The sequence below is a fragment of the Trichomycterus rosablanca genome, chromosome 9 (assembly GCF_030014385.1).
Source record: "Trichomycterus rosablanca isolate fTriRos1 chromosome 9, fTriRos1.hap1, whole genome shotgun sequence".
Lineage (NCBI taxonomy): Eukaryota > Metazoa > Chordata > Actinopteri > Siluriformes > Trichomycteridae > Trichomycterus > Trichomycterus rosablanca.
In genome coordinates this window covers 16,545,632-16,558,413 of record NC_085996.1, presented here as the reverse complement: position 1 = coordinate 16,558,413, position 12,782 = coordinate 16,545,632, and the positions used below count along the sequence as shown (strand labels likewise).

Below are 12,782 nucleotides of genomic sequence, written 5' to 3'. Positions count from 1 at the left end.
TTTAGATTAGTGTACTATAATGAGATTATAATACTATAATTAACTGTAAAGAGCATGGGAAAACCATGGCCGTCAAAATTGTATTTGTGACTGGTTCTAATACATTTTGAATTGAAAGGATGAAAAGCACAATGCATCTATAAAACACATTACATGCCGCAGTAAATGCACTGCCCATGGGTCCCCTCTCCCCACTGCCTTTCAGCGGCAGACAGCAACAAACATCAACAGACGAGGCCATGTTGACCAGACTGTTATTTAATCATTTACAAGTCAATATTGCCTATATGGACAGCGAAAAAACAAGTGAACCTGTAAAACTAAGGTGTTAAATGCGATGCAGTTGAAAATTAGGGTGCACCTAACTTTTGTGCTGGTGCACCTAAGAAAAAAAGTTAGGCGCACCAGTGCAACCAGTGCAAAAAGTTAGTCTAGAGCCCTGGGAGCACACACCTAACACACCCTATCCTCTTTACAAAGTGCAGACAAGGATATGATAAATTATTAAAATAGACATCGCTTTGCCCACTTTAATGGTAGAAAAGAAAATGTGACATTCAATTTTCAGTAGTGTATTTAGTAAAAATGCTCCCAAAGAATTACCTAACTACATATTTGAAAGCAGACACAGGAAATACAGTAATGGTAGCTGTGGTGCAGTAACCAATTATTGACCAACATGCTTATAGCATACCATCAAAACATAAAACATGTCATTAAGTCACCAATTCAACACATTCTGTATATTTAATTTAAAAAACAGTGTAAGGTAGTAAACATGGCAATCTTGTAAAACATTATGCTGACCATACACATTATGCAAAACTAGTCTAGCTATTTGAGACAGCTTAGAATATACATTCTGAATGCTGAAGTTGTAACAAGCTGTCTTAACATGTTATTCATAACTAGAAAGGTGCATTTCCTAAAGAAAATGCATGTGATTTTGTGTGTATTTTCAGTGGTTGCTAGGATGAATGCAGGATTGCAGATCAAAACCATTTTAAATCTGTGGTAGTGGTGGTCCTGCCCTGAAATACTGTATGCAAAACAGTGTCTATCTATCAAGCAGAATTACAGTAGATCAATGTGCCTTTCAAAAAAGGAAGGGAGTGAATGGAAAAGGGGAATAAAAATGAGTGTGGCTGGTGAACAAATGTGTGGATGCAAAGGCTGTATACATGCCATTCTATCATCAATGGGATTGACGTTTTCGAGTTGGAACGGTGGCAGTATGTCAAATTGAGGAAAAAAAAGGACGGACAAAAAAGTGGATGGAATAAGAAAAAGAAAAACAAGAAGAACACTAACAGAGAACAATAATACGACTAACGGAGAATAAAAATAACAAATTGTTAAGCTCATGAACAAACTATGTTGGCTTGACAAAGCAACTAAAAACAAATATAAAGAATATGTCGTTTTAACACTGATGCTGTGAATGATGAATAATACTGTTTAAACAAAATTAAATCTTGAAAAATTTAAATCCTGAAAAACAGTTCCCAGGTTGTGGCTGTGGTAATGGGTTGATTGCTAAGATGTAGTTTATTGATTGCTAAAATGTAGCGATGTTGTTGCCAATGTGTACTAATTGTGCAAGCATGTATTTGATGGGGGTGTGAATACATTTACTCAAAAAAATGTGTGTACAGGCATACTTGGCAAATGTAATATGTTGCTAAGGTGTACTAGTTGGTTGTATCGGTTTTCTTGGGTGTTTGCTAAGATTTGAAGAGAAGGTTGCTATAGTATCAGGTTTTTAAAGAGTTGCTAGACAGCAATCGTTTGGCATCATCTTAGTAACTAAGGTGTTGTATGTTGTTGCTATGGTAGTGGACTAAAGTGTTGCTGGGTGGTTGCTAAAGTTTTGCTGCTTAGTTGCCAAGGTGTATAGATGTTGCTATGCTGTTGCAAGGTGGTTGTTAAGGTGTTGCTATGCAATTGGCAAGATATTCCAAGTGGTTGCTAAGATGTTGCTACGTGGGTCACAGGATAGAAGGGGGTTATTGTTAAGGTTGCTGTGATACAGGTTAAATGCTAAGATGTAGTTAGGCAGTTGCTAAGGTGTATCTAGGTGCTTGCCAAGGTGCAAGGTTACTAAGTGACTGCTAAAATGTTTTTCTGGTAGTTGCTAAGATTTTCTACATGGTTGTTTGGGTGTATGCATGTGGGGGGAAGGTTGTGAATAATTTGGCTCAGATATGTAGTTGTGTGTACAAGCACGTATTTGGTCGGGATGCAAATACTTTTGCTAGGACAGGTGATTTTATGTGTGCAAGCATGCATTTGGTGAGGGTGCAAATTTAGTTTTGATTGAAGCTAATGGGATAATTGAGGGGAATTTAGCGACAAGGGTAATTCGGGTTAAGGGGTAATTGGCTGTGGGGTGGTTGAGGCTGAGGGGTTATTTAGCTTTTGGGGTAGTTTTGGTTGAAGACTTAGGCTAATGGTGTAGTTGTGGCTGAGGGTTTTGTAGCTCTTGGGCTTATTAACATTAAAGGGTAATTGGCTGTGGTAGTTGTGGTTGAGGGGTTATTTAGCTGTTGGGGTAATTAGGGTTGTGGGGCTATTTAGCTGTTGGTATTTTTGGTTGAAGGCTATTAGGCTAATGGGGTAGTCACTGTGGGCAATTTGGCTGATGGGGTGGTTGTTGAGGGGCTGTCAGGTAGTTTTGGCTATTTATTTATTTATTTGGCTATTTAGTTTTGGTTATTTAGCAGTTGGGTTTTTCTCTAAACAAATTACATTATATACAGATCCACATGTGCAGAGTTTAACTTGCAGTTTGACTCTGACACGAAATAGCTTCCATTTATTATTTAATGCTCAATAGTTCTGTCATTCATGATTTAAATAATTTAAATACATACATTTTTCAGTTAGGTTTAAAATGGAAGCTTTACACTGAGCTACCATATGCTCGCTGAGGGTGGGTAAGTCTTAAATAAGCACTCTGAGCTTTCACACTTAGCAATAGCAATAGCTGTTGGAAATTAATTTAAATGACATTTTTAACAAAAAGCATTAATGGAACAATTACTTTGTCAGTTATCAGTTAACCGTTTAATTGTTAGCATTACTGTTAAAAGGTAATGTTAACAAATGCCTTGACAAATTTAACATAAAACATTGGTGTGCTTTTTCAGTCTCTGCACAATGCTGTCCCTTCAGTGGGAGCCAGAGATCATAGCTGTTGCAGTTGTGTACTTGGCTGGTCGTCTGTGTAAGTTTGATATCCAGGAGTGGACATCCAAGCAGTCATCCCGCCGCTGGTGGGAGCAGTTTGTGCAAGATGTCCCTGTTGAGCTGTTGGAGGGTATGAGCCAGAATTTTTTTTTTTTAAGTTTTAGAGTTACAGGACTGTCAGCAGGACCTAAGGACCATGAGTTTGCATTTGCCAGTGTTTTTTATTCTTAAATGCTTAGTAACATAGGTACTTAGATCTAAATGACAACTGAGAAGCAGAAATACCAAAGGCATCATCTGTGAGATTTATGCCTAGTTCACACTACATGATTTTTGCCCTGATTTTCGCTTGCCGACAGGTCGCCTCTAGATGTGGCAGCTCAGAGGCAACTCGGCATTCACTCTGGGATCAAATCTTGGCTCTCAATTGCTGTGTGTGAACTGTTCAATTACTCCATTTGAGCGGCTCGCCAAGCGCTCGCAGACTCAAGAAAAATATCTAGCATGTTAAATATCTGGACCAATCAGCAAAATCCAGTAGTGTAAAAGTTGTTGTGAGCAGGTTGCGAGTGGCAGCGAGTGCCATGTCAAACTACAGCCAATGAGAACGCAAGATATGGGGTGAGGAGAAACCCGGAGGAGGAGTTGTAAAAACGGGCGTAATATAGTTTATATCAGAGCACATTGGCACACACACAAGCTTTACAGTATTTGTAATCTGATCGTCCACGCCAAACCATAATACCAACGTTGCATTGCAAAAAATATTTATTAACATCTAACTCACTACAGAACAATCCCTGCTGGCTGCATAGCCCAATCCACTCTGATTCATTTATTTTTCCTACTTGCTTTTTACGCTGCACATCATTCTGCCATGAATGTAATCAATGTGTTAACATGGCGATAACCATCAAATCAACAAAATAAACAAAAATGCTGCACATCAGCACACAAACAACTTTGATCACTCACATATTGTTGACATGCATTTTTGGACATGGTATTATTAAACCCCTCGTCACTTCTTGTGTGTGTTTTCATGACACGTAGTTTGGGAGACCAGATAGACTCAACTGCAATTCCTCCTGATGGTAGATCGTGTAGTGTGTGAACCCATATCGCCAATCAGTCGTGTAGTGTGAAACCCACAACGATTTAAAAGACTCCCTATTGTAAAAGATCCAGTTGTGTAGTGTGAACTGTACAACAATCTGACAACTCCGAAAGTTGCGTAGTGTGAACTTGGCATTACTTGAGCCTTAATTCCAGCTGACAGTTCTTCTATAAAATACACAAACCTGACCGTCAATTGACATCAAACTTGCTAGTCAACCTTTGTCTTTTTGAGTCCTAACAATCCATTTACATCGACCTTTAAGTGGTGCATTTTCTCAAAAAGTCAGATAATATTTAACTTTAATTGCATTTAAGATAGTAAATGGGGGTGTGTTCTGAATTCCAAATAAATTTTGCCTCCTCTCTCCTCACAGAACTTGTAGTTACAGTGTTACTGCACAGTTATGGCTTACACATATGCATAAAACAAATCATGACCTAAACTATCTGCTGTGTTTGAATGGAATTTATCAATTTATGCTTTTGGCATTAACAGTGTATCACATGCTTGCTGCTTATATGTCTGGCATGGTTTCCCAGAGTGTACTGGAAAAATGGGGGGGCATGGGTGCAAATAATCCCTGGGCCTACTTTGCTTTTTAGACATCTGCCATCAAATCTTGGACCTGTACTCCCAGGGCAAGCAACCAATCCCACAGCAGCCTCAAACGCAGGAGAAAGACAAACCACTCCCTCTTTCTGCAGGCCAACCTAGTCAATCAGCAGGACAAAATTCTACAACACTGCCTCCAACCAAGAAAAATTCACCCCAAGCCAGCCCACCACGGCAGTTAAAACGGCAACATGTAAGCAGCTTTGTTTTGTCTGTCAGATAGCGGGTGAAATAAGTGTGTAAGAGATGGAGATCTAAGTTAATATCCACAATTTGTTTCTCTTTGTTTGCTGAAATGCTGCAGTTTGTAATGTTTTTTTATTATTTCTTAGGTTTCTCCCAAAGAAGAGCAGAAGCTGACCACAGGTAGTTATTTTGTTGAGTTGAGTTATTTTCAGAAGACAGTAAATCTACACTGCTATACAAGCTGTACACTGACTACTCTAAGTTATATCCAAGTTTCATGTCTATAGTGTAGACATGAAAAGATATAATGAAATATTTGCAGAAATGTGAGGGGTGTACTCACTTTTGTGATACACTGTATATATACAGTATATATACTGTATATATACAGTATATATACTGTATATATACAGTATATACTGTATATATCCCCACCGCTTCACCAGTCCTGCAGGTGGCGATAGCATGGAGATGGATAAAGACATGACAGAAGCTATCAAAGAGGAGCTGGTTACTAAAAAGAATAATAATGGCTCAATTATTTGGAGATGGTTCTGATTCAAAGTGTCAGATGAGCAGCAGAATAATGTATTCTGTAGAGAATGCCGAAAACAAGTCCAGACAAAAGGTTCCAGCTCCGTGTACCTTTGGTCATTCGTTTTCACTTCAAATCCCAAATGCATGTATTTGCTCTATTTGTAAAAAACAAACATCATGGGGAGTGATTTCTGTACTGGATGTTGTACGTGGTTGTGTTAGTTTATACTGGATGATTGCCTGACGTCCGAGACGTCATTTATTTATTTATATTCTATTATAGTATTTCTTTTTCTCAGCCAATAAACATCCAAAAATTAATAAAATTGCATGAACTAACTCTGCAGTAAACAAGGAGCAAACAGCAATTAAACAACAAATAAAGCTGTTCAATAATAATGAAGTGCATTAAGCAGAACGCTGATTAAAATGCATTAGATGTTGTAATAGTTACACAGTAACAGGAACGATTAGTTATAGAACTGAGTTCTATAAGGTAAAAAAAAAAAAAATAATGCAAATGTTAATGTTGTGGCGACTGATGTAAAATAATGTATAAAGCCCAAACATGTGAAGGGGGGTTTAATGAGAACGCTACTTTTAATGTCATACAAGCTCAGTGCAAAACAACAGAAGCACAGCCGGAAACGAGCAATTTCTGTTATCTTGCCTACACACTCGCTCCCTGCGCCCTATAGTGCACTTAACATTCTTACAGGGCCAGACAATATATTTGTAATTCACATTACACGACAGGTGAGACGTTAGAAAACAACAAACTTTTTCTTAGAATAGTACTTTTTTTTTAAGGAAAAATAGTTCTTGTGTGAAGCGTCCCCAGCATGAATATTAATAAAAGTGCCTGTAAAAAATTTGGAACATGTAGCTTTGTCTCAGAAGTGTCTTTTTTAGGGCTGTCGTTAATCGCGTTAATTAACGCTAATTAACACGTTAAAATTTTAATCGCAATTAAAAAAATTAATCGAGATTAAAATTTTTAATCTAACTATTTTTATTTGGCTGTTTGTGCCACATACATGTGTGTCTCTGTGGTAATAACTATTTCAGATGAATTAGGGTGTAAAGCACATGAACTGTCCGATGAAAAACTACTTTTAGCGGTTTTCACTGTTTTTACGTGTTGATGAAAAGATGAATGAAACCACGCAAGCTTTGTAACGAGTATCTCCATTGGCTGCTAGAGCTGTCCATCAAAACCGCGTAGCTCCGCCTCCTCCCCCTCCGGTGAGAAGTGAAACTCTGCGTGATGTTTCATCTCTACAGTTTATTCAGGTTATTCTATCACATGGTTATAAACATGATTTATATTTGTGATGTTTGTAGTTTTCTAAAAACACATTTGTATCTGATATTTATATGGACTAAGCGTTTACATGGACTGTTTTAATTAACACTTTCTTTTATATAGCTACAGTCAATTACTTATAGATAATGTCTGCTAACTTGACTTTCAGGTATTTATAGATGTTTAAATGGTAATTTAGAACAGTATTTCCCAGTATTCTTTCTGCACAAACATAGTATTAAAGGGTTTTCTTAATAGATCTATGAAATGATCATATCTGTGTTTTGATGCTTTATTGATGCCTTATATTAGATCAAAACCTTATGGTTGGTGCACCTGTTTTCAGTGTCCGGGTCATGAACAGGAAAATAACCTCACTTGTTTGTAATGTGCTTTCTACAATGAATTTAGATTTAATAATTTTATCATATTTTATGAATGTTTTATTGGTAAACATGTTCTTGCAGTAACAATGTGCATAACTGTTAAAATTTTGCTTAATTATTAGTTTGCGATTAATTGAGATTAATCGCAATTAATTTTGTTCTTTAATCGTGATTAATCTCGATTAAAAATTTTAATCGTGTGACAGCCCTAGTCTTTTTGTTATTACCTTATGGGATGAAAAAAAATCGAGATATATATCGTATATCGCCGTTCAGCGAAAAAATATCGAGATATTATTTTTTTATCCATATCGCCCAGCCCTAATATATATATATATATATATATATATATATATATATATATATATATATATATATATATATATATATATATATATATATACAGGGGTTGGACAAAATAACTGAAACACCTGGTTTTAGACCACAATAATTTATTAGTATGGTGTAGGGCCTCCTTTTGCGGCCAATACAGCGTCAATTCGTCTTGGAAATGACATATACAAGTCCTGCACAGTGGTCAGAGGGATTTTAAGCCATTCTTCTTGCAGGATAGTGGCCAGGTCACTACGTGATGCTGGTGGAGGAAAACGTTTCCTGACTCGCTTCTCCAAAACACCCCAAAGTGGCTCAATAATATTTAGATCTGGTGACTGTGCAGGCCATGGGAGATGTTCAACTTCACTTTCATGTTCATCAAACCAATCTTTCACCAGTCTTGCTGTGTGTATTGGTGCATTGTCATTCTGATACACGGCACCGCCATTGGATGCACATGGTCCTCCAGAATGGTTCGGTAGTCCTTGGCAGTGACGCGCCCATCTAGCACAAGTATTGGGCCAAGGGAATGCCATGATATGGCAGCCCAAACCATCACTGATCCACCCCCATGCTTCACTCTGGGCATGCAACAGTCTGGGTGGTACGCTTCTTTGGGGCTTCTCCACACCGTAACTCTCCCGGATGTGGGGAAAACAGTAAAGGTGGACTCATCAGAGAACAATACATGTTTCACATTGTCCACAGCCCAAGATTTGCACTCCTTGCACCATTGAAACCGACGTTTGGCATTGGCACGAGTGACCAAAGGTTTGGCTATAGCAGCCCGGCCGTGTATATTGACCCTGTGGAGCTCCCGACGGACAGTTCTGGTGGAAACAGGAGAGTTGAGGTGCACATTTAATTCTGCCGTGATTTGGGCAGCCGTGGTTTTATGTTTTTTGGATACAATCCGGGTTAGCACCCGAACATCCCTTCGTCTTGCGTCCACAGTTAATCCTGTTGGATGTGGTTTGTCCTTCTTGGTGGTATGCTGACATTACCCTGGATACCGTGGCTCTTGATACATCACAAAGACTTGCTGTCTTGGTCACAGATGCGCCAGCAAGACGTGCACCAACAATTTGTCCTCTTTTGAACTCTGGTATGCCACCCATAATGTTGTGTGCATTGCAATATTTTGAGCAAAACTGTGCTCTTACCCTGCTAATTGAACCTTCACACTCTGCTCTTACTGGTGCAATGTGCAATTAATGAAGATTGGCCACCAGACTGGTCCAATTTAGCCATGAAACCTCCCACACTAAAATGACAGGTGTTTCAGTTATTTTGTCCAACCCCTGTATATATATATGTATATATATATATATATATATATATATATATATATATATATATATATATAAACCCACCTCTTTACTAAGCACTTAAGCTGACTTCTCTCTAATTCATTTCTTGCAAAAAAAAAAAAAAAAAAAAAACACTGGTTCTAACAGGGTCTTAGCAGATTTGTGTTCTTGAACTGTTGTCTACTTAAACTAGAGTAAGGTAATGTCTACTATGGAAGCACTTCTATAAATGCTAAATGCCGAAAATGTACTATTTTCCCAGAACAAGTCGGTTCTAAAATACCGCGGCTCGAGAGCCCAATGCCGTCCCTACCAGTTACCCAGCCTCCTGGTAAGAAATATTCTATTCATTACATTCTGAACTGCTATGACTGTATCCTTTCTGACTAGTTTTTTCTGGTGATGCTCAACTATGTTGGAAGCACTGCCGAGTTTCGAACTTGAATGTTACACAGTGGTGAGCTAGCATATAAGACCTTTGCAGCTACCCAAGCACATCTGTGCAGCCTTTTCATAGAGCTTGTTTTCTTGCTAAATATAAATAAAGTTATTACTTTGTGAAGCAGGTAGCCTATTCAGGCCTTCTTTGTTACATAGATTTCCATGCTAAATGGCAAGCATTATTAGACTACAAACAAAATAGCAATAGCAATTTGTATAAAGTTAATGTAATGTTGATCTTACAACCTACAATTTATTCACAATTGTTTTTGTGATTGTTGATTAAATAGTGATTATAATGCTCAAATTTTAAATTTTGTGTAGCGCTTTTTATAACACACAACACCATACAATTGACTGCCTATTATGAAGAATAAAGTAATATTGGGCTGGGTTAAGTTCATTGTATTGGTCCAGCCCTTGTATTTGTCCCAGTTTCTTATGTGGCCCTTTGGAAAATTAAGAGCCCTGATGTAGACCTTCCACAGCCAAATGCTCCTTGATATGTGGTGATAAATCATGTATTATTTATATTATTTTTTATGAAAAACATAATAATATTGAAATGCCAGGGCAAGTTCTTATTATTATTTTTTTAATGTTATCCATATAAATCCAGTGAAACAGATCTGCCTAATAACTGCCTTATGCTTTCATATCCATCCTAAAAAAAATTAGCATACTTACCTCAACAGTTTATTGCCCATTTACAATATATAGCCCTCACTGTCAAATGTGTTATTTAGTATTTTTTATCACTTTGTATGTTCTGTAGAAAATTTAAAGCTTTGTCTGGATAGTTTTTAACTGCCATGAAAACATAAAATCTGTTTATTGAAGACAGTAAAATAATATTTGGAATCTGACACTTTTCAAAGTTGCTACCAAACAGCTATACATGTGTAGTAGCCAAATCATCAAAAAATATAAAACCAGTAAGCCAGTCCAATATTCCAGGTGTTTTGTCTTTTTTTTATTGTATATGCTCTAATTCTATGTGCTTTGAACGTTTTTTGTTTTTTTTATCCTTAAGGAGCTATATCAGTGCTATAGATTATTTGCTGATCTGTTATGGTGTGGTGGGATAGACCCTAATAATGGCTTTGGTATGCATTCCACACTAGTATAAAAGCATACCACCCTCTCTGTCTAGAAGTACAATGGAGATGTTAGCTTGGTTGGTGGGTTCCACTCAGAATGGGGGTAGTCGGATGGCAGTGAATTTTAGTCTGTCCACAGTCAGTGTTAGTAGCAACTTGTAGTAGGCAAAGGAACCAGACTTCCCTGGGCTCATAGTGTGTCCTTGTGATTTTTTTTCATAAGATCATTCAGCAAGTCTTTTCTGTGATTCACCATGGTTTCAACACACTGTGAGCACATCTCTGGGTGGTGTTTTATAGGGATTATAGCTGAAGCAAATTAGGGGTCCAATAGTTTTATTATGTTTTAACCCACCTTTAGGTCATATAAACTTGCAGTAGGTTTTAAAATCAACATTATTATGTAGTGGTTGAATAATTGTGACATGGAAGTATTAACAAAATATTCTGCTACTCTAAACTATTACTTTATTTGTGTTTATTTACTGTATCATTTAAACGAGACTTTAAAGAAAAATCTAGCTCTGCAGAAAATTCTACCCTATAAATCTATATATTTTTGGAGGATACATTTTTTTTTTATTGCAACTAACAATTAACAATATTTAGTTTATTTTGTATGTATTTCCTCCCATTCAGACTAATGACTTCATACTTGTTTATTTAGATTGCAAACTCCCAACGTCAGCTCCAGTTTTGCTTACAGAGGCAGAGCCAGCACAGTCAGCTGATTCTGACACAACCAAGGTCCCACCTCTTCCCCATGGAGCTCCACCTCCTTTGCCTCATCGTCCACCCCCTCCACCAACATCCAGCTACATTGTCGGCATGTCCACGTCTAGCTCGTACATGTCAGGCGAGGGATATCAAAGCCTGCAGTCTATGATGAAGACTGATGCACCATCTTATGCACCTATTCCCCCCTCTTATGGAATGCCGTTTCCTCCACATGTTTATCCACCTCCTAATGCCCCTCCCCCAGGCCCTCCTCCACCTTCATCTTACCCTCCTCCCAATCTTCCTCCTCCAACACCAACTTACCCACCACCAGGCTACAACCACAGTTATCCCCCTCCTCCTCCTCCCCCACCTTCACGCATGCCACCTGGTCATGCTGTCCCACCTCCAGGTATAGTTTTACCGCCTGCTGGATACCCACCTCCACCTGTGCCTCCAGGTCAGCCACAAGTACCTATGCCACCTGGCATGCCACCTGTGGGTAGCATCAACCGAGGAGCCTGGATGAGATGAAGAAAAAGCATAAATGAATGTGTGGAGAGTTAGATGATGTTGAATAGCAGGTTCTCTATATTGGAATGGTACAAGCTGTTAAAAGTTTGTGTTAGATATTAAATATTATCAGGTTTTTGTACAAAATGTAGAGTGCCATGATGTACAGTAAATATTTGATTTTTTTTAAAGCCTCAATTTATTTTGTGAACAGACTGGACTTTGGTTAGTCTGAAGTTTAGTGTAATGATTATAATTGTCTGGAAATATAAAGTACACCTTTGGCAACTGTATGCCCTAATGGTGTTGGCCTCTTGTGTTTAAAAATGTCTTCTTTTTTTTGCTTACCTGGGTACAGTATCAACAAAATTTTAGTTATTGTCACTAGGGACCATTGTACACATCAGCAGTATGGTATTGCAATTTATTAATTAAACTAACGAATTACACACACTTTTCTTTACCACATTTTTCCCCAATTTACACAAAAGTTTGTCAGTTTTCTTTGACTAATTTTACATCACACAATCTGGGAAATCCACCCACCACTGTTTTACAAGCTGTAGCTCATGTGATGTCAGAATGTACATTACTTTAAAATGTGGCATAAATGTTTGTTTGCTTGTCTTTATTATTTGATCTGTTGAATTTGTGTCCTAGCTTTTTATTTTTTAGCAGTTGTTCAGAAACTAGAGTAATTTTTGTTAAGAATTATCTTGAACTTCTCATTTAGATAAAACTATCGTTATCCACCACATATGGCATTTTTTTAAAATCTTTTTTTTTTTTTTTTTTTTAATTTTCTTTATTGAGATTTTTTTTGTCAAACCAAAACATACAGTACATTTCAAGAGATAAAAGACAGATTGACAATAGGTTCATTTAACAACAGAGACTGTAAGAAAGTAATACAACCCCATATAAAAAATATATATTAAAAAAAATTTTTATAATAAGGACAACCCAACCTCTCTCCTCTAATCTGGGCTGATGCAGTAATCCGCAACAGTATTAAGGACAGGCGATCAA

General features: G+C 37.5%; 1 protein-coding gene across 4 annotated transcripts in view; it reads left to right on the top strand.

The window, feature by feature from the left end:
* ccnk (cyclin K) overlaps positions 1 to 12,368 on the top strand; it is a 29,018-nt gene extending 16,650 nt beyond the window's left edge. For all 4 annotated transcript variants that reach the window (XM_063001976.1, XM_063001975.1, XM_063001978.1 and 1 more), the window contains 5 exons: positions 3,150 to 3,319; positions 4,912 to 5,114; positions 5,254 to 5,287; positions 9,245 to 9,313; positions 11,191 to 12,368. In XM_063001976.1, the coding sequence (XP_062858046.1) occupies positions 3,150 to 3,319; positions 4,912 to 5,114; positions 5,254 to 5,287; positions 9,245 to 9,313; positions 11,191 to 11,774 (1,060 nt within the window). In that variant the 3' untranslated portion in view covers positions 11,775 to 12,368. The remainder of the gene's footprint in view (positions 1 to 3,149; positions 3,320 to 4,911; positions 5,115 to 5,253; positions 5,288 to 9,244; positions 9,314 to 11,190) is intronic.
* Positions 12,369 to 12,782: the final 414 nt, after the last annotated feature.